Raw genomic sequence first — 26,168 nt, 5'->3', positions numbered from 1 at the left:
TGAAACCCAGGAGGAAAGCTACAGAGATAAGGGCAGGCGTCGCTGGACCTAAGGGACAACAGGCAGAGGAGACAACAAATGGAGCTCTTGGGTGTTAATTCCTCACTCCACCTGGAGACAGAAGTGACCCAGTTGCTCACAGGATTAGATGTGAGCTTACCTGGGCTCCCAAGGGGGTTGTCTGTGCTGTGGGCTGCTGCGGACAGTATGAGGCTGGCCCGGGTGGGAGGCTGTGCCTCGTGCTACACCTTACAGGTGAGCACACGCTCGGACCCCTGCACCGAGGCGTTCACCAGCTGCAAGCTTTCCGGGGTGTAGGTCCCATCACTGTTCTGCTTCGGCGTGGGCTGCTTCTCTCCCTGGAACGCACGGCAGTTCTCCATCCAGGTGAGACACATGCTCTGGGGGTAGAATCTCTGCACGTGTCAGTTAACGGCCACCAAGTCCAAGGCGGGTGAAGCTTGGGACACTGTCACTGCAGGGGAACTGGCACAGCCCAGAGAAACCAGACAATGACCGTAGGAAGTTTACAGTGGGCCCCATGATTGGGGGCTGCTCCTTGAGGATGGGTCATCTGCCCAGGGCCTGCCCCAGAGGAGGAGTTAGGTATTGGTTAACCCATGCCTGAATAATATCGCGTGATTGAACGTGGGAATGCATGAGTGAATGTGTGTCTGGATGGAAGCATGGAATCATGAAAGTGATCCTAATTTGCCTTTCTTTTCTACTATGGTCCTTAAAGACCAAAAGTGATCCTGAGTTCCATGTAAGAACCTATGAACCCTTTGAGTCACTCCATGACTTGATGAAGATTCCTAGACTCTAGTCTTCATGATTCCAAGATGCTAATATTTGACATAGGAAGGAATGTAGGTTTGGAGAAGTGAAGTACTGGCACAAGGCCACAGGAGGCAAAACTGGGCTTATGGCAGGGACCGTATGTTTACCCCGTGCTATTCTGACACCCAAACTGGAAGCCTGTAAGCGTTTATGTTCAAGGCTTCTGAGATTATGATCTAACAACTTCTGGAATTTTTTCCCTAACCAGTTTTACAATTCTGCAATAGAATGTATTCCTTCCTAGGAAAATTAGGAGGATTAAATAACTAAATAATGTGAGTTAATAATATAAAAGCTAAATATCTCAGTATAAGTCATAGGAAAGCACAGCTTGGTGCAGTGCTTACACTCAACCAAGGGGTGGCAGAGCCGGATTGTGGCCCCTGCGCTGACACCAGTGTGCATTGGCCATCAGCAGGGTAAGGTGTGAATCTGGAGGGCACAACCTTTCGATATGTATATACTCCAATACTTTGTATATTTGTTGCTTCAAATGTTCCAGCTTTGTCCATTGTGACCTCTTACTGTTGGTTCCTGAGCACCTTTGACAAACTCCAGTTAATGATTGGTTTCTGGTTTTTGGTGTTGGTTTTTGGTTTTATTTTCTTTTGGTGTTTCCCTTTCTCACTTTTTAAAGGTTATTGAATTTTTGATAGGATTTCTAAACACAAAGAAGAGAGGTTTTCCTTTAATGAAAGAACCTTAGAATACAAGATCCAGGTGATTGAATTAGATAATTTTTATTTGAAATCCAACTCTAGTGGAAACTCATTCATTCATTTATTAAAATAACCATTAATGGCCTAGTATGTGGCGATCATGTTCTGGCAACTGAGGAGTCAGAGTCCCTTCTCATGGAACGGACAGCCTATATGAGGAAGAGACAACACGTACATCAGGGTTCATCTTGCGTGGTGCATGAATTTCAGTTTAGATCAATAGCATGAATCCCCCAACACGCAGTTCAGAATTCACTTACCACAGGAAAGTTACTTTGCACAATTGCATCAAGTATAACTGTTTTGCTGACTCTACGTCAGCCCACAGATCACTGTGTACTAACAGATGCTCGTCGTGGTCAGTAACCAATCACGTCCATACTTTGAAAGCCTGTAGTAATTGATCACTGTGACTCTTGTTACTCAGCTTAGGCCCAGACAGCAACGTATGTGGGCGTGTTGCCCACTGTCTCCCAGTGATCAATCCATATGAATTTACAAAAATGACTCATTGTAAAAGGGAATTGACGACGAAGATTAGAGTGCAGTGGAGGCATAAAAAGTGGTGATGCTGGAAGTGACATTCCAACTGAATGTAAGTGGATTAGAGAAGAAATCTCTGACCCTGGGAATGGTACACGCAGACTGTTAGAAAGATTCTAGATACGCATCCAGGGGAACTTAGTGAAGGCAAACCTACCACGGAAATGAGGGAAATGGTGGTGAGGAAAAGGGTGAAAATGTCCCAGAGGAAGTCACAGCAGCAAATACTTCAAACTAAAGGAAGTTTTGCAAAGATTGCACGATTTTGAACGTACAGAGCATAAAATGTTGGAAACTGATGCAAATATAGCAAGACGTCTGATAATTCACCAAGACATAAAAAAGATGCTCTTATACTGTAGATTAGACAAGAAGAAGAAGACAAGCCTTGTTCAAACGTTCGGATAAGTTTTTTTGTGCTTGTATGTTTACTAATTTTCTTTTTTAGTGATGGTTTTAGTATGATCTATTTTCATTATCTAAAAATTATGAATAGAGATAAATAAAAATAAATTGAAAATGGCTGAAAATACTTCTGATAAGCTTTTATAAAGAAATAAAATTGCTTTAATTCTCAAGGTGTCGAATGTGTCAAACTACATATGATTAGTTTTTCTCCTTTTGTCTGTGTATTTAAATCTGAAAGGAGGGGAGATTCTAAAGTTTTGAAAAAAGTGTCTCACATCAGAATCATTATTTATACCACTGATTACTGAGATCACTTTTTATGATGCAGTGTATGCAGTAATTTTTATGGTCCTCTTCTGTGTGAAGTGAGGACCGCCTATGTTCTGTTATGTCAGATGGTAGTAAGTGCTCAAGAAGCAATTAATCAGGTTAAGAGGACATGGAATGCCAGGGTGAGAGAGGAATTGGTATTTTATACAGGGCCATCTATGGAAGGTACCTTTTTTTTTTCATTTTATGTATTTATTTTGCTTTTCACTTAATAAACTTCAGCTTTTCCGTATTTTATAATTACTTTCAGTCTATCTGTAACATTGATTTTTTTTAACATTTTTTATTGATTTATAATCACTTTACAATGTTGTGTCAAATTCCAGTGTTCAGCACAATTTTTCAGTCATTCATGGACATATACACTCATTGTCACATTTTTTCTCTGTGACTTATCATAACATATTGTGTATATTTCCTTGTGCTATACAGTGTAATCTTGTTTATCTGTTCTACAATTTTGAAATCCCAGTCTATCCCTTCCCACCCTCCACCCCCCTGACAACCACAAGTCTGTATTCTCTGTCTATGAGTGTATTTCTGACCTGTATTTACGCTTTGTTTGTTTGTTTGTTTTTGTTTTTGTTTTTTAGATTCCACATATGAGCGATCTCATATGGTATTTTTCTTTCTCTTTCTGGCTTGCTTCATTTAGAATGACATTCTCCAGGAGTATCCATGTTGCTGCAAACGGCATTATGTTGTCGGTTTTTGTGGCTGAGGGAAGGTACCTTTGATGAAGTGACACGAGCAGAGACTGGTAAGAAGTAGGAGAGTGAAGCAGGCAGGTATGCTGGGGGAGGAAGCAGAGGAGTGATAGGATTTAACTGACTTTCCCAAAGAATCACTGAGCCAGAAACAAGGAAGCCAGTCAGAGACCACAGCAGTAGTGCAGGAGGAGATGGTGGCTGGGACCCGGGAGTCGTGGTCAGGGTGAGAATGTGCCGATTATGCATACAACTGACTGGTGTGCTGGAGAAGGCTTGGGCTGGCTCATGAGAACCCATTGTTACCTTTGCAGGAATCCTACAAGCTGCTTGTTGAAGTGATGGTAACTTGAAATTGGCCACATTGAGAGTATTTACAGCGAGAAAGTGGGAAGTCCTACAAATCAGGCTTTCATTTTCTTTTTCCTTCTGGAGAGTCAAATGTTAAAGATTTCTCATCTCACCTCTGGACATCAGCATTTTGAAGGAATAACTGAATACGGGATATAAGAGAAGGAGAAAGCAAGAATGACTCTGAGGCTTGTGGACACAGTCAATTTACTGTGAGAGAAGGGTCGGGAAGGACGCAGGAGGATGGAAGTTCTGGTTCCATCCCAGAGACAGGAGGCAACACGACCTTCAGGGTTTGAGGGGTAGGACATTTAGGCAACAAGGAAAGAGAATAACTGTTCTTCTTAAAACCATGATGGCGAATCATTTGTACTTAATCGGTGAAAGAGAATCTCAAATGGTGGGGAGTCCAGGTTGGGGGAGGTCCTTCCTGCTCAGAGTGATGTATGAAGATGCAGCTCTGGGGGCCTCGAGGACTGTGAGAAGATCTTAGGAGAGTGGGGGCAGGCAAGTCTCCGTGGAGGAGAGCCATTTGGAGCAGAGTCGTTGAAGCTCCCAGCTGGCTCTTCTCTTAGGCTGGGCCCCGCAGGGAGGGAAGCAGGCAGCAGAGACTGAGGGTGGTACCCTGCAAAGGAGGAAGGAAGGAACTGTGGGAATCGTGTTCATATTTAATGATCTGATCATCGTTCAAGAAATGTTGACTGCATGCCTCCCATGTGCCCATGCTGTTCTCGTGGGATACCTGTCTGAGAGGCTGGGCAGCCCCTGAGAGAGGTCTCTGCCCCCTTAGCCCCCTCCCCAGGCCCTGATGCCCCTTCCCCAGCCCTTCTCTGTCACATGGAGGGTCAGAGCAGGAGCAGCCCTCAGAGCAGCAGATCCAGGGCTTCTCCCCATTACCCTAAAACGGGGATTCCTTTTGCCCCCACGGAGCACCAGGGTTCAAGGATCTAGAAATGGTCTCCAAGGGAACCACCCTCTCAGCTGCTCCTTATTCAGCAGCCTCTGTCCACATGACTGCCAGGAGACACCCTTTGAAAACCGCCGATCCAGCCTTCCTCCTACAGGACCCCACATGCCTCCTGGGAGTTGGGTATCTTTGAGAGGGAAACCCCATCTCTATCTCCTGGTAGTGAGGGAGGTGTGTCTCCTTCTCTTAACTCCACGTGGGCCCCGACCCTGTGTGATGTGTAGACTTCCCCCAACTGCTGACTTTGCTGTTTCTGGGACAGACCGTGTCCTCCCCACCCTTGCCCACACCTTACGGTCATACGCAATGCTTCCTGTGGACAAAGATGACAGAGACACCGAGCACCAGCAGCACTTTGTGGCCTAGGAGCAGAACTACCAGCAGAGGGGAAGTCAGCTCTGGGCCTGGAAATCCAGAGACAGAAGGTCTGATGAGAGGGGCCGCACAGGAGCCATTCCCTGGGGCCCCTACTTACTCCAGCTAAGGCCACCTGGGCCCATCAACACTCTGAGGTTTAACCTGCCTCCTCTGTCTTCCATGTAATCTCGAGGCAGAAATCAGTATATAGAGTCCCTCATTCTCACCCACTCCCTCTTCAGGCTGTAAAGCTCCTCATACTTGAAGGGAAAATGTCAGAAGTGAAAAAAACTGAGACAAGGGAAAAATCAAATCCTAGTGCACAAGCCTTCACTAAGCAGCCGTCCCTGTCTCATCCAGCCGCCAGGAAAGGACAAAACAGACAAGGGCAGCTACGAAAGGAACCTGAAAGTCCCACCACCAATATTAAATCCAACCTAAATTTGATGATATTGGTAAAAGTCTCCTGTAGAGCAGAGCACAGCTCATAGGAAGTGGTTTCAAAGCCGGCCTGATTCAAGAGTTGACACAGAATCCCCAGAGTCTGTGTGAAGTTTACGTTATAGGTCAAAAGGTATGCGCACTAGTGATAAATAATCCTGAGATGAGCACATGATTCGGGATTTCCCAGAAGAGCTCATCTAATCATAAAGATTCTTGTAAGCGAAAGATGGAGGCAGGAGAGTCAGAGCAGGAGATGTGATGTCAGAAGCTGGGGCCGGAGTGATGTGGGTCCCTTTGCTCAGGGGGGTGGGCATCTCTGGGACCTGGAAAAGGCAAGGAAATGGGTATTCTTCAGGAGCCCTCAGAAGGAGGACCGCCCTGCCACCCATAGTAGGCTTCAGGCCTCTACAAATGTGTGACGACAAATTTCTCTTGTGTTAAATCAGTCAATGTGGTAAGTTCTCAGTGGCAGTAAGAAGCTAATTCAAGGAGGACAGATGGGACTGAGCAGACGGGCGTGATTTAAGGTGCTTGCTTTCTGTAGGGAAAAGGCAGAGAGAAAGAAGTGATGTTTGGCAATTGAGTAGGGAAGGGAAAAAGAAAAAAGGAGGGGGGAAGGGATTTAGGTTCCTGAAAAGCAGAAAAGGACCAAACACTTAGAGGATTCAGAACGTTTCTCCTACTATTAAAACCAAGCAACCAACCAAAAATTCCATTAACATACTGGGTTGTTGTGTTAAGAGAGAAGTCCTTTAAGCTAGATACATTGTGAAGACACTCGAATACCATAAAAACAAACAGTAAGACTGCCATTTTCACAGCAGACCCACTGGACTCAGGACCGTGGCGGGCAGAGCCCTCAGATGGCCCAGGGAAAGCTGTGCGTCCTGGGCAGCAGTGTCACATAGGCATCTGACACTTCCCTTTAGCCTGTTAACACGGTTGACCTGAAAGCCACTTCCAGCCTCACGACGCTAGCAGGCAGGCTGGGTCAGGAACACTGCAGCACGCAGGAGTAACAGCCCTGGTGGAGCCCCAGCAGGAGATGGAAGATTTAAAAGCAAATCCAGGACCCTCCGGACAAGATGGTGTGGACTCATCTCTCCTGCTCTCCCTGTTCAGGACAAGTTGAACCCTAGAAATGACACAAGGGGCCAACATGGGCAGAGTCTAGGGTGGAAGAGGCAGCACACTGGCTAGAGGCCCAAGCACAGGAGGAAGAACACCGTGGCCAGGCACCCAGGTCCCTCTCCTAAGTCGCCAGGCACAGGAGAAGACCCAGGCCTGATACTAGAAAAAAGACAAACTCTAAATCAAGAATCTAAATCCCTGCACAAAAATGAGCTAGGAAGAGCAAAATAAAGCCAAAGGAAGCACAGAGAAGGAAATAATAAAGAAAAAAATGAATGAAATTGGAAGCAGAAAAATAATAGACCATCACTGAAACAAGGATTAATTTCTTTTAAAAGACCATTAAAATGGAAAGACTTCTAATACCAATGACAAGAAAAAAGAGTAATGACACCTTTCCAACACCAGGAATGAAACAGGACATCACTGCGGACGCCACAGACACCAGAAGGGTAGTAAGGAAATACTGTGAACAGCGGTAGAGAGAGAAATTTGACAACTTAGAGACAATGGAGCAAATACCTCAAAAAGGACAGCCTACTGCAGTTCACACAATAAGAAATAAATAATCTGAATAGTCCTAGACAATTCAAATTCATTGAAAAAAAAAAAAGATTGTTGAGGCCCAGATGGTGTCACAGGAGAACTCTACCAAGCATTTACAGATGAGTTAAAAACAACTGTGGTGCACAAAAAGCAATGATACAAGAAATTTTGGAAAATCTGAATTTCTACTCCAGTTTAGATGATATTGGGGAATTATGGTTGATTTTTCTGTGAGTCACGGCATAGGTTCTGTGCAAAGTCAATGTTCTCAATCATCTGACTACACACCTGTGGACTCCATAGGCACCTGGATGTGCACACAAGACTCAGTTATGAGTGGACACAACTATGCAAATTCTCTGCATCTATTGTTAGATGGAAGGTGTTTATCCTTTCCTTCTTATCTTTATTCTTCCAGCAGGCAGGGACACGGACTCTTGTTGACCGAGCATTGACCTAGCTAATGAGGACAACACCATAGGGCATGTTGGAAGGAACATGGGCTGTTAAAAGGTCATCTGGAGTAAATCTCCTGGAAATCTGATGGACTACCTCATGATGTGACATGAGAGAGAAATAAGACACATATTGTGCATAGAAAGGGGGACTCCGTATGTCCTCGGGACAATGTCCAGCTAAAGGGGAACGTTCCTCTACTTAGCACGTATCTGTTGTACATGCTGGTGGTTCCTGTCGTCAGGGACTCAGTTTGCGCTCATCAGTCTAGCCCAATTACCTGGCAAGACATCTTCAACAGCATCCTACCAGTGCTATCTGAGTCCCTTTGGTAAACTGCAAATCCAGAGGGTGGCTAGAACAGGAAAGGGGAACATAACTGAAGCGAGATTTGCATTTAGTACATGTGCACTGAACACTGGTGATCGTTGCTGGTCCACTGTCACAGGTCAGGGGATAAAGGAAGCCCATGCTGTGACCACTCATGGTCACCTGGGTGCTTGGACCAGACTGAAACTCTGCATCCTCAGGGCTCCCTATCCAGAATTTCATAGGGCTTTCTTTGTCCCCTGATTTGTGACAGTGGACCAGCAATGACCACAGTCGCTCAGTGCATGTTGACTACCTGCAAATCCCAGTTCAACTGTGACCTCTTCCTGGAGGAGCAGGCTGGGGCCAGGAAGGCGGATGGATGTGGGCTAGGGCTGGGGGTGAGGGGCATCTACCCTGATCGTCTCAGACAAGTTGTGGCTGAGACATCGCTTGGGGTGGTGTTACTGATGGATGGGAACATCTAGGATGGAAGGGAGACTAGGCAGAGGTTAGAAAGAAGGAAGAGGGAGGCGAGTGGACAGGGAAGGATGAACAGAGTTACTGTTTCTTGAAGAGAGGAAGAGACAGGACATTATGGACACAATCATCTCCCTTCTTCCTTTCTTTCTTTCAAGTATATTGATGTCAAATGATGTAAAAAAAAAAAAAGTACCAAACTCTTCCCAGTAGTGACTCTTGGAGTATAGGATTTGAGTGGGGGAAGTCACCTCAAAATTCTACTGTACATTTATAGACTTCTAGACTATTCTATACCGAGGAAGAATGACTACTTTAACAACTTAAAAAGATAAAATTTTAAAAGCCCTTTCAGGTTAATGGAAGCCTCACCAGGGTGTTCATGTGTGTCCTGGTCCTTCTGGGGAGCAGAGGCCTCCAGGGTGAGGTAGGCGCTGACCGCCGGCTGCCCATCGTGCTCCACCCTGCAGGCCAGCACCTCCCCCCTGTGGGCGGACGAGTTCACCAGGAGCCAGCTCGTCCGGTTAAAGGTCCCATCCTTGTTCTCCGTGAGGGTCGACGCCGCTTCTATCCTGGACACGTTTCCGTTCTCCACCCAGCTCAGCTGGAGGTCTAGGGGGTAGAACTGCTTCGCCTGGCAGGTGACGTTCACCTGGGTCCCTGCCGTGGGCTGTTGGGTGACCTCCACGGTGGGCGGAACTGAAACAGCACAGGGCAGGAGCTCTGACCTTGTGGAACAGAGAGGTCACAGGGCAGGGACTGGAGAGCAGCTCCCAGCCCAGCAAGGGGGGGGTGCCTGAGGACAGAGCCAGGCATGCAGCAGGTGCTCAAACACTGAGTGTGCAATTTGCATACCAATGAGATCCTAAGCACATTGCAGGGCACACAGTAGGTGCTCAAGGACTGGTTGGTCCTGTTAGGGTTATAATGTGGGGAATCAGTAAGCAACTGGCATGCAGTTGGAATATAATAACTGCAGCCAAGTAAGTGAAATCCCTAGGCACTTAGGGCCTTGGCTTAGAGTAGGTGCTCAGTAGTTGGAGATGCTGTTGTAAGTAAAGGAAACTGCTGAGCACAGTGCTTGGTACGTGGCAAGCTGCTGTTAAATCAGTAGTGAGTGACCAGCACATGGAGGTGCCTGGTGGTCGGGAAGGACTGTCAGGAAATCTATTCCAGGCAATTCAAGGCCTGGAGCCAAAAGCAGGGGGAGGGGCAGGTGGGGCTTGGGGGCAGGTGTGGGCTTGGGCTGGTGTGAGGGGCATCTACCTCGGATGGTCTCAGACAAGTTGGCAGTCCCACGGAGAGGAGGGCCCCCCTGCAGGGTGACGTGGGCCACCTCGCAGATGACCTGGGAGCGAACATCCCCCGGGGCCAGCACCACCTTGGCTGTGCTGGAGACGCTGTAGGAAACGCTGTCTCCCTCCGGGTCCACGCTGGTCTGGGAGGCTGCGATCTCATTTCCGTTTTTGAACCATTTCAGGGAGATGTTTCTGGGGGAGAAGCCGTGGGATCTGCAGGTGAAGCTCACTGTCTGCTCAGGTGGGGCCCTCGTGGCGGGGCCTGATACCACGGGAGGAGAGGGTTTGGCTACAAAAGGAGCATTTACAACAACGAACATAATAGTCATTATTATCACTAATGATAAGCTTGCGACACAGTTAACAACGCTTACATATTTGTTTTAGATTTCTTTCAATTTTATTTCAATTCAGTTTTGTTGCTGGATGAGATAATTAGGCTTATTTAAGTTTTTTTTTTCCTAATGGAGGGACTTAGGATTAAACCCAGGATCTCATGTATGTTAAGCATGCGCTCTACCACTGAGCTATACCCTCCCACCTAAGATCATTTACCATTATTTTTTAACACTTCTGTTAGTCCTCAGAGGGCAGTGTCTTTATCCTCATCTTAGGAGGAGACACACAGGTTCCCAGAGGTGAGCTCTGAGTCTGGGGTGGGACCAACATGGTTTCCAGGCCTGAGTTCAAAGTCCACTTTCTTTCCTACCTCAGGTGAATTCCCACCGATCTGGGTGCAGGAACGAAAAAAAACTGATGGCTGTCACTCTCCTATTAACTCTTCCTAGCTGGGCTCCCCTGGGGAACTTAGCTACAGTAAGGAAAGCATTACAGAAGTAGGTGTAGGCGAAGCAGGGGTGGAGTGGGACCACCATGGGTGCTGAATCAGCCTGGGCAGCAGATGAGAGGAGTGGCCGGGGCCCCTCCCAGCTCCTCATCTGTGAAAGGGGACTGCAGGCCTTATCCTCCCCGGGGTTGCAGTGAGGGTTCAGTTAGGCATTGGAAGCATCCTTGCTTTGAGTAAAATGCTTTGACAAAACTAAACACAGATCTCTGTGTAACCCAGACTGTATTTACATCCAGAGCTCTCCCTTCAAATATATGTGATAATTTACTAGATAGATTTCATTCTCTCCACAAATATTCCTGTAGGACTAACATGCCAATCGCTGAATTTCAAAGGAAGAAGGGCGAAGGGATGTTTTTCTGAATCTAGGTTCTTCTCTTGGGTCACTTTTGAGTTGAAAGCAAAGGTCACTGAGAGCTGAGAAAGCAGAGGTGGTTAATTTCTGAAGTGTTATTAAGTCAGAAGAGACACAGACACAGGCCCATGAAGCAGGCAGAAGCAGCTCCTGTGTCCTGAAAACACACAAATCAGCGAATGAAAAGACAAGGTTTCTCCCTGTAGAAGGTCATAGGGTTTCTCCAAATTATTCAGTATTACTCAACACCTCCTGTAAACGTTGGCAGACAGTAGACATTACAAATATTTGCACTTGTAAATATTTAACTTGCTTCCTAAAATTCATGAAATATTTGGGGACATCATAAGGAGATGTAAGTTGAATATGTCAAGTTATAGAAATACCAGCATCCTGGATGCCCCAAAGGGAAGAGAAGCTGTGATTGGTTACCACTGACGGAGAGTGTTTTCACAGCCTAACGATGGGCTGATCCCTCCAGGATCCTAAGTTCTTCATTTCTCCTCACAAGCCATGAAATGAAGGCCCGAATGGGGTCACATTTATGGGATGAGGCTCTGGGTAGACGCAGCTGGCCAAGGGCACCCAGCAAGGAAAGGTCGGAGCTCCTCCCACCGCACCAAGGCTGATTGATTTAGTGTCTCTGATTACCTCTGAGCCTCAGTCTCTGTTTCCCTGCAATGTGTGTGACAGCCCCACCCTGGTCAGACAAGGGGGGATGTACTTAAAACACAGAGCCTGGTGCACGGTGGGTGCTTAAGCACCAAGACCTGTGAGTGTTGTCACAAGGTCTGGTCATTCCTAGTTCTGAAACTGCCTGTTTATTCTTCAGGCAGTGAGAAGGCAGAGCACAAGCACAACAGGAAAAAACAAACAAACAAAAAGTCTTAAATCCTGCTCCGTGCATCTGGCATCAAAAACCCTAATGAAAAAGCAGCCATAGAACCACCACAGTATGATTCTCTTCCTCTTTTTTATAATCCCTTCAGGAAACTAATTGGGGAAATTGGCTTTCAAAATATATGATGTCGCAGGCATTCCCCCGCAGACCAGCTCTTTACAGAAAGCTGGAAGCATTTTGAAAGGAGGGAGGAGATTCCATCAGTGTCACGTTGGTGTGTTGAGGCAGGCAGGCTCTGTGCTGAGCAGAGAGTGTTTGAGGGGATCCCAGCCCCTCTTTAAAGATGGGAAGGTTTCCCCAGCGACAAAGCTCAGGGCTGGACAGAGTCCTCTGAGTCCACAGGAGGCCCGTCTCCACCCGAGGTGAGCTCCATGGGAGGAGGTGTCCCTCCGCCTCCGTTGAAGCTTCCTTTCTTGGCCTCTGAAGAACTGTCACCATCATAGGCTATTCTGCAACGTCCCTGAAAAGCTGTTCTCGCAGCTCCAGCACCAAGGAGGAGTGACCTCTGTCTGGGCAAAAAACCCCAGCTCCATCTGTGACCTCAGAGAACACGGAGCTCAGGGCTTGTCCGCCAGGGCTGTGGGCAGCATCCCCTGCAGGCGTTAATCAGTCAGCTGCCTGGGCCCACGTGTCTCCAATTAAACCAGGGTTTCTATGGTGGGGACGGGCTGGGGATCCTGTCAGCGTTACCTAGGTGATTCTGATGTGAAAGCACCTGGCTCCACCCCAACCCCAGTTATACTCAATCCTGGAGGGAGTGAGCCGCCCGAGGCCTCCGGCTTTGGCACGTCAGAGCTATCAGTGGCGGAACACGTACACTGTTCCGGGCTCTGCTCTAAGCTCTGTACATGGTTCCCTCATTCAGTCCCTGCAGTGGCTCTGGGAGGGCGGTGCTGACAGGGACGGACCAGGACCCCGAGCCCCAGTGTGGAGAGGAACGCGTCCGAGTTCCCAGAGCCGGGATCTGGCAGAGCTGGGATGGGAGCACAGGCAGCAGGGCTCAGCCCAGGCTCTAAACCACTGTGTCCTGAGGCTCAGTGACACCCTAGCCCACCCCATCTAGGGCTTTCTAGAACCTCTCCAGTCACCACAGACCCTGAAAGGCAGCCGAGATCACAGGTGGGGAAACTGAGGACTAGCGGGAACTGAGACTTGCGCAGACCACAGCCTGGGGGAACAACGCCATGGCTCACTGAGGGGCTGCTCTGTCACCAGGCTCATCGCACCCTCAGGACATCCTGCAAAGTTGGGGTGATTGTCATCCTTCTGCAGGCCGGTAAGCCCTGCAAAGGGAAGTGAGACACAGACTTGAAACAACACCTCCATTTGGGGGGGCTACTCTGTGCTGGTGGTTTAGACATACAGTCTGAAATCCTTCTAACCCTGCTAGAAAGAATCCATGATTATCACCATTTTAGAAATGATAAAACTGAGGCTGAGAGAAATAAAAGTCTCTTCACCCCCACAACCATATCCCAGAAGGAATTCCCTTGGCCCCTGAGGTTTCATGTCCAACAACAGAGCAGGCACCCACCTTCAGGGGCCCCCACACTGACCACCACCCTCCCCTTTTCCCTCTGAGATACTTGACTTCAAGTGAGACCAGGGAGGAGTGCCCTCCGAGGGCCCAGGCCTGGGGACCACGTAGCAAGAAGGGGGAGACACGGGCTCCTGACACCTGAGTCTAGAACATGAACTGTGTCCACGCAGGGCCCTCAGCATCCCCTAGGAACTACCTCCCCCTCCCCATCCTCAGTCTGCTGAGCCAGGAGTGGGCCTTCCCGCTGTTGCTGGGATGCAGGGGCCTCTCTGCTCTGTCCTCGCTCCCCTTCCCAGAGCTGCTCCCTCAGGCCACTCAGTGAAGGGGCGACATCACAGCAACAGGGAGAAAAGGACTCCTGGGGCTTCTAAGTGTGCTGAGCCCTGCCTCATAGGAGCAGGTTCAGGACGTCATGAGACACTGCATCTGTCTGTTCCCAGTTATAAAGCTAGCCTGGCAGCCACACAGGATTTTTGTTTTAATACTTATTGCTGAGGAACAGAACAGCACACGAATTTACAAGGAGAGTGTCGGAGCTTTCTCCCCACTTTGACAAGCACAGTGGGGTGTGCAGAGAGCTGGGTGTGAGTCAGGCTGCTTTTGGTTCCACCTTGGCCCCCTTACCTGCTCACCCGCCAGGTCCCCTCTCAGAGCCTCAGGGGCACAGATGGCCCCTCCCTCAGAGCACTGCCTATAGGCAGTAACTGCCAGGAGGAAGATTCAGCATCTGACAGGCTGCTACCCCCTCAGCCCCTCCTGCCTCCCTCCTTTCTCATCCAGGGAATCATCTGGGCAGGTGCTTGGGGAAGAGGATGACGGTCTCCTGGGAGGCAGCAGGTCTGAGTGGGGTTGGAGCCAGTTCCCACCTGTGATTGGCTGAGCAGGGGAGGCACCACCTGGGAACGTTAGTGATACCCGCAAAGCCAGGATTAACCTTCCCTCCTGTGTCCAGGGCTTGTGGGGATATTTGCTTGCTACAATGGCTGAGAGTGAAGTTTTGCTATATCCACACGAATTAAAATACACATACTCCCTGATGTAGCAATGACACTTGCAGTGGGAATTTCCTCTTTGACGAGAGTGAGGCATGGACAGCGGTATCGACTGAAGTGCTGTCTTAATAGCCCAAGGTTGGGGACAACTTGGTACCCTTGAGCAGAAGGCTGCAGAGGGAAAGACGCTCTGTGCGTACCGTGTGCTGTTTTGCAGCTGCTGAGACCCTGGGCAGCTCTAGGTGTTGATACGGGATGAGTGACTTGGGATCATGTGGCTGAAAGTAGACAGAGGTTGCCTGTCACCTGGGGACTCAGGGTCTGTATGCGAGGAGCGTTTGATTCCTAGGAAAACTGAGAACCTGTTCAATGGTTTGACCCAAGGAGCTTTTTATTCAGCACCTACTATGAGCCAGGCTCTTCCAAGGAGCCAGTGTCCAATGGTGGTGCAGGAGGAGTCTGGACTGAATCAGCTGGGTTCTGTAAGGATCCCATCAGTCACTGGCCTTGTGAGTGTCGTCTAGGTCCCTGTCACCTCTTGGCCTCAGGCTCCCCATGTGTAGGTGGGGGGCAGGGCACTTGCTGTCTAAAAATCCTTCTTGCCCTGACAGTCCAGGATTCAGGAGTTAGAATGAGGATCCTGGGCCTTTAGCAGAAAACCCTAAAGGAGCACCTTTGCTACCTTGATGGGGCAGCAACTAAGACACCGACATGGGGAATCTCTTCCCTGGGTGCGGGACATTCTGAGATGCTTGGAGCCTTCAGTGACTGTGTGAGTTTTTCCCTGAATCATACAAGGGTTTCGTGAGAGACCCTCCCAGGAAACACCCAACCTCTGGGCATCTCCTCCAAACCTGGCTGTGACAGTTAACACTGAATCTCTGCCTCTAGGAGTTTCTTCTGACTGTGATGTTTCTCAAGAAGACATAAAGTAACACATTCTACATCCTGCCCCCGACTCTCGACAATTCCAGGGGGATGGACTCTGCATTGGAAGGGAAGAGAACACAAGCTTCATGGGAGAACAGCCCTTGTCTGCTCTTTCACTGCTGCTTCCACAGCATCCAGAGCAGGGCCGGGCACGCAGTAGGTGCTCAGTAAGTGCTGAACAGAGAGAAGACTGAGCCACATTTGAGGGGAGCACTCTCTGGAGGCAAGAGGTGAGGTCTGGCCTGTGACCGGGCAAATCACTCAGACTTTAGCTCCCTTGAGCCTGGAACCAAAGGGCTGGAAGGGGTTGAAATGACAAGGTTTGTGGAGCCAGGCAGCCTGGGCTTCCAGACTTTTCATACCAATTACCATCCGTGGGGCCTTGAGCAAATAGCACAACCTCTCCAGGCCTCAACTTCCCTGATGTGTAGACAGGACGGAAATCAGATCATGACCCAGTCATGATAAAGCACCCACTGCTGCACCTGATTCTTACTTTTGCTCAAAGACAGGAGGGCATTTTGTTGACTCGTTGTCACAGAGCAGGGGACGAGAGGCCCACGTGTACTCACCACTCACAGTGAGCCGAGTGCCTGGTCCAGACTTATACTCCGTGTCACCAGGTAATCCTCTCTGGAACTTCACACAGTAGTAGGCACCGGCATCTGCTGGGGTGATGTGACTGATGCGGATGGAAAAGTCCATGTTGTCTCTCCTTGTGACATCTGAAGCATTTGTTACTCGGGGGAAGTGGCCGCCTTTGAAATCGTAGATTAACTCCCGGCCTGGCCCTGTGCCCCTGAACCACTTGATGGGGCCCACAGGGATCAGGGAGGTCATGGTGCAACGCAGAGTGGCCGTCTCTCCTGCTGCGACTGAAACTGATGTCTCAGGCTGAATCACCTGCAGCTCCTGAGCCACGACTCCTGGAGGGAAACACAGAGCAGTTATTCATTCCTCCTCGTGTGATCAGGTAGGTTTTCTCCCGTATTTACCAACAGCAGCTTTCACTGACCTAAAGCACCGTGAGCCGGCCTTCAACTCAGCTCAGTAGAGCTACTATCACATGTGACTCTCATGAAGAGCCTATAATGTGAGACTCCAACACAAACCAGAAAACTGAGGCACAGAGAGGGTGAATGGCACAGCAGAGAGCAGGTCTGAGTGCCTGAGTCCTGTCTGCAAATGTCTTGCTTTACCAGATATTTCTGTCTGTCTGCTTCCTGGCCTCATGGTGGGTTTTACTTCTGGACCTTTGCATTGGGAGGGGCTATGAGACTTCTTTTGGCCACAGAGAGGTGAGCAGCAGTGATGGATGTATTTTGTGGTTATGCATTTAACTGCAAGATCCTTTAGGGATCAATTTCCCTGTTCCACAGACATGCGCACACTCATGATGGGGTCGGCTCCATCAGCCTGGGTACTTGAGTAACTGTGATGTTGAGAGCTCCTGACCCACAATGGACATGTAGTTTATAAGGGAAATAAAACATTGTTTCAAGTCCCCATGGGATTTTTTCCCAATGTTTAATCAGGTTATATTAGTTAGCTAAGGTTGTTGTAATAAATTATCAAAAGTTTAGTGGAAATCAGAGAAGACCCTAATGCAAAAAGATACATGCACCCCAGTATTCGTAGCAGGACTATTTACATAGCCAAAAGAGGGGAGCAACCTAAATGTCCATCGACAGATGACTGGATAAAGTGTGGTGTATGTGTGTTATAGATAGATAGATAGATAGATAGATAGATAGATAGATAGATAGATGCATATGCAGTGGAGTACTACTGAGCCATAAAAAGAATGAAATGTTGCTATTTTCAATAAAGTGGATGGACCTAGAGAATATTCTACTTAGTGACAAGTCAGACAGAGAAGGACAAACACTGTATGGTATCACTTATGTGTGGAATCTAAAAATATAATACAAATCAATCTATGTGAAAAACAGAAACAGATTACAGACATAGAAAAGATCATGAGGGCAACTACTTTGTCTCTTTATTCACCAGTGCTCCCCAAGTTCCTATAACAGTTCCTAGTACCCAGCAGGAAAGCAATAAGTATTTGCATGCTGTGTGAATTGCCTAGTGCAACATCTCCCTGTGACCCTGAAGTCTACTTTCAGGGCGTAATCTCTGTGGAAGTTGTATCAGAAACTGCTTTTCCCATGCAGATGACTTGGCAAAAAACAAAAGTACTCTGGGCATACACAAGAAGCAGAAGAGCTGAGGAGAAGATAACCACAAGCCTCTGCCCCACACCACCCGCTTCCCTGTACTCACTGGCAGAAGCTGCAGAAAACTCATGACGTGAAAGCGAGGACCCAGGAGGGAGAAGACCAGTGGTGAGACCTGTGAGTCCCAGAGCCAGACAGCCCGAGTTCCAGTCACAGCTCTTCCCTTCACTGCTGAGGGACAGTAAACGTCTCTCTGTTTACATTCTCTAATTTGTAAAGCCCTGGTACGACATTGTCTACCTTGGATACAGTGATCACATAGGTTAATAGTCATGAGCATTTGCAGCACCTGGAACAAGGTTAGTGTTCAAGAAATTGAGAAGTTCTTACTCATGAGATTTCGTGGGGTTTTAATGGAGGCTTTCATGACCTTGGATATACGTACGGGTGTGGCTAGAACCTCAGACATAGGTCATATAGGCAGGCGTCTGTATCTTTCATCCTGTCCTGTCCAGCATGGGAAAGGGACTCCGAGATTGCCCCACGTGAAAGTCTACTCATTTTACTAAGACATACATTTGCTTGTCTTAAGAAACTGGGAGAGGGTCGGGGTAAATTTGGGGAGGGTGTTGACAAACCGGGAAAGACTAAGCATCTGATGATGTCATTTCATGTAGACTGAAAAATGCTTTGCGGAGAGCATTACAGAAACCTTATCGGAATCCCATGTGTCTGTGTTTATTTTACTTCCTCGCACCTCCTCATACACACACACAAACACACACAGACTGCACACGTTTATAAATACATATACAAATGTAGCCTAGTGCTGTACTATACGGGTTCTTTTGAGGATTAAGTGAAATTATAACACATAGTAAAACCTTAGTAAAAATTCTGGCATGTAGGAGCCAACCAGCACATCACTGACAAAAGTTTGAGAGGACGCACGACAGGGTTTGAACTCTGATCTCTGAGTGGGATGATGGGTGATGACGATTCTGACTGTTTCTATGTATTATCTGATTTTTCTGCAATTAGGCTCCACCAAGAAGCTGAGCAGCACAACACGGTTCAAAGAATGAACCTGGAGCTGGTTGGCCTGCACTTGAACCCAACATTTCCTGCCTTAGGTAGGTGACATCAGGCAGTGTGCTCTCTCTGTCTCAGTTTCCCCTTCTGTAAATCTGGGATAATAGTCACAGCTTCACACAGGGATGTTGTGAGGCTTACACGAGTTACTACGGAAAAAGCCGTCATTGTTGGTGTTTGAAGCATCGTCTCCTTCAAAGCCCCTGGTGTCCAGCTGCAGGTGGCGGAGCCACAGAGGAAATGCTCAGATCCCTGATTTCATGCTCTCGGATAATGCCCAGTCCTTGGCCATCTGTGGCTTCCTCAGGTGGCACACCTGTTTACCTGGAGGTCCTAAAAGTGCGTGGGGAGGTCCGGGGGCAGGGAGAGGGGATTCTACCCCAAGGAGTGCTCACCTGTGAGTCCCAGCAGTAGTGCCAGCAGCAGGGAAGGAGGCGGAGGATGGGGCCAGGAGGCAGGGGTCGGCATCGTGGAGGCCTGATGGGACTGCTCTGTCCTAGTGTGTGTCCCGCAGAGAACCCAGAGTTCCTTCTTTTGGGGAGAGAAGAGAAGCCCCAGCTCACCCAATAGAAGAGGAAGTGCCTGTGATGGGGTGACATGTACTGTGAGATAGTAAGCTGCTTCTAGATTCTAGCCAGTTCCTGCTTCAGGTTGTGAAACAGAAATCAGGCAGAGGATGCGGCTCCACTGTGAGGAGTTACTCGTCTTAGTTTTCAGAGAGATTGGACAGGCCTAGCAGAAACAATGCTTCCTCACCACCAACAAAACAATCATTTCTTCTTCTTTCAGGAGAGGAGGTGTGTTATATGACCTTCAGTTACATTCCTGGGCATTTATCTCCAGGAAATGAAAATTCATGTCTACACAAGACCTGTTCACTAATGTTACAGATGATTTCTGTGTAATAGCGCAAAACCACATGCCCCTGAATAAGTGAATGGTTTAACAAACTGTGGTGTGTCCTTATGAGGAAATACTACTGTGCAGTACAAAGGATGAGTTACTTATGTGTGCAACAGTGATTAGTTTCTTGAAGACGTTATGTGTATGACTCAAGACTTTTTTTGAGACTCCACTTATAGCATTCTTGAAATTGTGTATATAGAGAGAACTGATTGGCATTTGCCAGAGGTTTAGTTTGGTGGTGGTGGACTTCACTGCAAAGGGGTAACGCAAGGAAGACCTCTGTCATCCTGGAATGTTCTGCATCCTCACCGTGGTGGTGGTTACAGAAACACACATATGAGGATGAAAATAAGTCAAAGCTGGGAATGTTATAACCCTCAGCTGTAAATGGCAATCTCACAGTCATTATAACGTAGACACTGAGTATTAAGTTCTCCAAAATCATAATCATGTTAGAGTGATGTGGAAAAGAAAGTGAGCACACGTGGAATGAGGTCACGAGGAACAGAACATGATATCCCCAACTTCCACAGTAGGAAGTCGATTAAAAAGTCCCTAAGAGTTAGAAGTCAAGAAGTCACAGTATGGGCATGAGAGCTGGCAGTAAAAGCTAAAATGATCAGTTAAAAGAGTGGAAAATGGTTGCATCTGGGAGTTGGAAAGTGCTGGGAGGTTAGGGAGACTCCAGTTTTAATGTATAGAACTTGTCGAGCTGTTTGACTCTTCAACCATGAAAGCTAAAAACTAATTTTAGACAGATAGATTAATGGTATCAGAATTATTAGTGCTAATTGCACTAGTAAGAGTTTTGTAAATTTTCTAGATATAAGATTGATGTTCAGATTCAACTACAACCTTACACTGTAGTCAAACCCCACTGAAAACAGCAATAACAACTTCTAGAGATTCCACAAACGAAGTATTAAAGATATCTATAACCGGAGATACATAACACCAAGGTGGAGAATATTGTAAAATTGTACACAAAAGTAATAAAAAGAACCCTAAATAAATAGAGGTATAGCATGTCCATAAAAGGGAAAATTCAATATTTGAAAAGATGTCACTTTGCCCAAGTTAATATGTAAATTCAATGCAATCACATAATAATAATAATTCTGAAAGGATTTTTCATGAATCGACAGTGATTCTAAAATGCTTTGGGGCCAAATAACCATGATAGTTTTAAACAACGGAAAGGGTGAGAAGATATGCCCAACAGAGCTGTCAAAACTTACATTATAAAGCTAGTCTAACTAAGACAGTGTCGTTTTAACAGAGAGGTCGACAAGAGGCTTAATGAAACAAGGACCTCTTAAGAGAACCGCAAATTTGTGGAAACTTGATAAAAGGCACAGGTGACAACGCAGATCAGTGGGTGCTGGATAATTTATTGTGAAAGAAAAAAAATAAGATCCCTACCATCTATAGAATGCGCGTGTGTGTGTGTGCGCGCACACACACTATACATTTACATACATGTGCACATATATGTAGCAAGAAAAAGGCAGAAATGGAAAGAGTTAAATTTGATCAAAAATTTCAAATCTTTTTTTTTTAGATAAGAAAAGCTCCCAATGATACCTGCACAGCTGCTTTGTGGACTAACTGGAGGAAGAAGAAGAACTCTCCCATATGTGCCAAGGAAACAGATAAGAATGTTTGTTGCAAAGCTGTATGAGCAAAACATTGCATAAAGCTTCAATATTAGTCACAAAATTTGATACACTGTGGCATATTCTTATAATATAAAACTATAGACCAGAAATTAATAAAATGGAGCTACATATACCAAAGTGCATTTATCCTACCATGTAAAGCATAAAAATGAAAAGTTCCCAAATGCTATGTACAGTATCAATAGAATTTATATAAAATTTAAAACATGCAAAGTAATATTACATTCTGCTTAAAATTTTATACGTACGTTGGAAAGGTGTAAAATCATGCTTGAGATTATAAACACCAAACTCAGGATAGTATTTTAAGCAGGAAGAGCAGACTATAGCAGCAAAATGTTATAACATTCTACGAATATAGGATGGTAGGTTTTTGGATGTTTTTAATGTTATTCTTAACAAATTTGAGAATAGGAAAATGCTTAGTGAGCTTAGTCATTTCAAAATACATTTGCATCAAAATGAAATCAGACTTGCAACAGCTTTAGAAATGAAGGGTTGTTCATGATCTACCTGATTCTCTATGGGGTAGAGGCAGGGCCCGTTTGAAGCTCATCAGGGTCCAGCCATCCCCAAGTTCCCATGACCAAAATCTGTCCTTGACTCAGCTCCAAAGCTCAGAGAGTAGGAACACCAGGAGGGTGTGTGGAAGGGGACATGTGCATGGTGGAGGAGAGTGCAGCAGAGGGAAGGGCAGGGGTCTCAGGTCACCTGAGGTCCTTAAAGCTTCTTCACCCCACTTGAGCCCTTTGGACAGGGCAGGAGGCAGTGTATAGCAGAACATGACAGATCTGTAGGAAGAATCATTCATTCATTCATGTATTAATTCTGCGAATATTTACTACCACCTACTGTGTGGCAGGCACTCTGCTTGGCCTGGGTTCATGGCGCAGATTAGAAATGAAGCCCCTACTCATTACACCCCAGCACCTCTTGCTGAGTTCTGAACTCCTCTCATACCCACGTTCATCTTTGCACCTGTCCGCACCTCCAAGTCCCTTAGGAAGGTTGTATTAGTTGATTATAGCAATACTTTTCTCATTCATTCCAAGGATAGATCACGTGATAATGAAATCCATAGTAGTTTATGAGGGTGCTCTTTTGGGTCTTGATCTCAATACTTTGACCTTTATCCCACCTCTACACCTTGGACCCTCACCTTCAGGGTCCCAGAAAACTTAATAGGAAAACTCTGAAACTCCAGAGCGCTACTCAACGCATGATAGTTGGAAGCCTCTGAGAATTCCAAGATACATTTGGAGAAAATGAGATTTTTCAGAACCTTCCCTTGAGGCTGGATCATCGGTGTGACTTTGTGCGCTCACTCTGGACTCCTCTTGCCAGCCCAGGAAAGGGGCCCTGATCTCCCTCCCTAAGGACTAAGGCTGCCATCAACTCACCTGTTACAGGTTCTGCCACCTGCACATGTAAGACCATGAAACCGATCACCAGCAGCACTTTGAAACCCAGGAGGAAAGCTACAGAGATAAGGGCAGGCGTCGCTGGACCTAAGGGACAACAGGCAGAGTAGACAACAAATGGGGCTCTTGGGTGTTAATTCCTCACTCCACCTGGAGACAGAAGTGACCCAGTTGCTCACAGGATTAGATGTGAGCTTACCTGGGGTCCCAAGGGGGTTGTCTGTGCTGTGGGCTGCTGCCGACAGTATGAGGCTGGCCCGGGTGGGAGGCTGTGCCTTGTGCTGCACCTTACAGGTGAGCACACGCTCGGACCCCTGCACCGAGGTGTTCACCAACTGTAAGCTTTCCAGGTTGTAGGTCCCATCACTGTTCTGCTTCGGTGTGGGCTGCTTCTCTCCCTGGAACGCACGGCAGTTCTCCATCCAGGTGAGACACATGCTCTGGGGGTAGAATCTCTGCACGTGGCAGTTAACGGCCACGAAGTCCAAGGCGGGTGAAGCTTGGGACACTGTCACTGCAGGGGAACTGGCACAGCCCAGAGAAATCAGACAATGACCGTAGGAAGTTTACAGTGGGCACCATGGTTGGGGGCTGCTCCTTTAGAATGGGTCATCTGCCCAGGGCCTGCCCCAGAGGAGGAGTTAGGTATTGGTGAACAGGTGCCTGAATAATATCGCGTGATTGAACGTGGGAATGCATGAGTGAATGTATGTCTGGATGGAAACATGGAATCATGAAAGAGATCCTAATTTCCCTTTCTTTTCTACTATGGTCCTTAAAGACCGAAAGTGACCCTCAGTTCCATGTAAGAACCTATGAACCCGTTGAGTCACTCCATGACTTGATGAAGATTCCTAGACTCTAATCTTCATGATTCCAAGATGCTAATATTTGACATAGGAAGGAATGTAGGTTTGGAGAAGTGAAGTACTGGCACAAGGCCACAGGAGGCAAAACTGGGCTTATGGCAGGGACCGTATGTTTACCCCGTGCTATTCGGACACCCAAACTGGAAGCCTGTAAGCATTTATATTCAAGGCTTCTGAAATTATGATCTAACAACTTCTGGAATTTTTTCCCTAACCAGTTTTACAATTCTGCAATAGAATGTATTCCTTCCTAGGAAAATTAGGAGGATTAAATAACTAAATAATGTGAGTTAATAATATAAAAGCTAAATATTTCAGTATAAGTCATAGGAAAGCACAGCTTGGTGCAGTGCTTACACTCAACCAAGGGGTGGGAGAGCCGGATTGTGGCCCCTGCGCTGACACCAGTGTGCATTGGCCATCAGCAGGCTAAGGTGTGAATCTGGGGGGCACAACCTTTCCGTATGTATATACTCCAATACTTTGTATATTTGTTGCTTCAAATGTTCCAGCTTTGTCCATTGTGACCTCTTACTGTTGGTTCCTGAGCGCCTTTGACAAACTCCAGTTAATGATTGGTTTCTGGTTTTTGGGTTTTGGTTTTTGGTTTTATTTTCTTTTGGTGTTTCCCTTTCTCACTTTTTACAGGTTATTGAATTTTTGATCGGATTTCTAAGCACAAAGAAGAGAGGTTTTCCTTTAATGAAAGAACCTTAGAATACAAGATCCAGGTGATTGAATTAGATAATTTTTATTTGAAATCCAACGTCTAGTGGAAACTCATTCATTCATTTATTAAAATAACCATTAATGGCCTAGTATGTGGCGATCATGTTCTGGCAACTGAGGAGTCAGAGTCCCTTCTCATGGAACGGACAGCCTATATGAGGAAGAGACAACACGTACATCAGGGTTCGTCTTGCGTGGTGCATGAATTTCAGTTTAGATCAATAGCATGAATCCCCCAACACGCAGTTCAGAATTCACTTACCACAGGAAAGTTACTTTGCACAATTGCATCAAGTATAACTGTTTTGCTGACTCTACGTCAGCCCACAGATCACTGTGTACTAACAGATGCTCGTCGTGGTCAGTAACCAATCACGTCCATACTTTGAAAGCCTGTAGTAATTGATCACCGTGACTCTTGTTACTCAGCTTCGGCCCAGACAGCAACGTATGTGGACGTGTTGCCCACTGTCTCCCAGTGATCAATCCATATGAATTTACAAAAATGACTCATTGTAAAAGGGAATTGACGACGAAGACGAGAGTGCAATGGAGACGCAAAAAGTGGTGATGCTGGAAGTGACATTCCAACTGAATGTAAGTGGATTAGAGAAGAAATCTCTGACCCTGGGAATGGTACACGCAGACTGTTAGAAAGATTCTAGATACGCATCCAGGGGAACTTAGTGAAGGCAAACCTACCACGTAAATGAGGGAAATGGTGGTGAGGAAAAGGGTGAAAATGTCCCAGAGGAAGTCACAGCAGCAAATACTTCAAACTAAAGGAAGTTTTGCAAAGATTCCACAATTTTGAGCGTACAGAGCATAAAATGTTGGAAACTGATCCAAATATAGCAAGGCATCTGATAATTCACCAAGGCATAAAAAAGATGCTCTTATACTGTAGATTAGACAAGAAGAAGAAGGCAAGCCCTGTTCAAACGTTCGGATAAGTTTTTTTGTGCTTGTATGTTTACTAATTTTCTTTTTTAGTGATGGTTTTAGTATGATATATTTTCATTATCTAAAAATTATGAATAGAGATAAATAAAAATAAATTGAAAATGGTTGAAAATACTTCTGATAAGCTTTTATAAAGAAATAAAATTGCTTTAATTCTCAAGGTGTCGAATGTGTCAAACTACATATGATTAGTTTTTCTCCTTTTGTCTGTGTATTTAAATCTGAAAGGAGGGGAGATTCTAAAGTTTTGAAAAAAGTGTCTCACATCAGAATCATTATTTATACCACTGATTACTGGGATCACTTTTTATGACGCAGTATATGCAATAATTTTTATGGTCCTCTTCTGTGTGAAGTGAGAACTGCCTATGTTCTGTTATGTCAGATGGTAGTAAGTGCTCAAGAAGCAATTAATCAGGTTAAGAGGACATGGAATGCCAGGGTGAGAGAGGAATTGGTATTTTATACAGGGCCATCTATGGAAGGTACCTTTTTTTTTTCATTTTATGTATTTATTTTGCTTTTCACTTAATAAACTTCAGCTTTTCCGTATTTTATAATTATTTTGAGTCTATCTGTAACATTGATTTTTTTAACATTTTTTATTGATTTATAATCACTTTACAATGTTGTGTCAAATTCCAGTGTTCAGCACAATTTTTCAGTCATTCATGGACATATACACTCATTGTCACATTTTTTTCTCTGTGACTTATCATAACATATTGTGTATATTTCCTTGTGCTATACAGTGTAATCTTGTTTATCTGTTCTACAATTTTGAAATCCCAGTCTATCCCTTCCCACCCTCCACCCCCCTGACAACCACAAGTCTGTATTCTCTGTCTGTGAGTGTATTTCTGACCTGTATTTACGCT

General features: G+C 46.2%; 1 protein-coding gene across 3 annotated transcripts in view; it reads right to left on the bottom strand.

Moving 5' to 3' along the window:
- Positions 1–19,252, bottom strand: part of LOC140687398 (signal-regulatory protein beta-1-like) — a 37,591-nt gene extending 18,339 nt beyond the window's left edge. The window contains exons 1-6 of one of the 3 annotated variants that reach the window (XM_072943947.1): positions 19,119–19,252; positions 16,024–16,377; positions 9,855–10,175; positions 8,961–9,287; positions 5,156–5,269; positions 4,387–4,523 (exon numbers count right to left, since the gene is read on the bottom strand). In XM_072943947.1, coding sequence (XP_072800048.1) covers positions 5,163–5,269; positions 8,961–9,287; positions 9,855–10,175; positions 16,024–16,377; positions 19,119–19,191 — 1,182 coding nt within the window. In that variant the 5' untranslated portion in view covers positions 19,192–19,252 and the 3' untranslated portion in view covers positions 4,387–4,523; positions 5,156–5,162. Of the gene's footprint in view, positions 1–4,386; positions 4,524–5,155; positions 5,270–8,960; positions 9,288–9,854; positions 10,176–16,023; positions 16,378–19,118 lie in introns of those variants that run through there. The other 2 variants (XM_072943948.1, XM_072943949.1) reach the window with 2 other exon arrangements.
- Between the last annotated feature and the right edge of the window lie 6,916 nt (positions 19,253–26,168).

Source organism: Vicugna pacos, chromosome 19 (assembly GCF_048564905.1).
Source record: "Vicugna pacos chromosome 19, VicPac4, whole genome shotgun sequence".
NCBI lineage: Eukaryota > Metazoa > Chordata > Mammalia > Artiodactyla > Camelidae > Vicugna > Vicugna pacos.
This window is presented reverse-complemented; position numbering and strand designations above follow the sequence as displayed.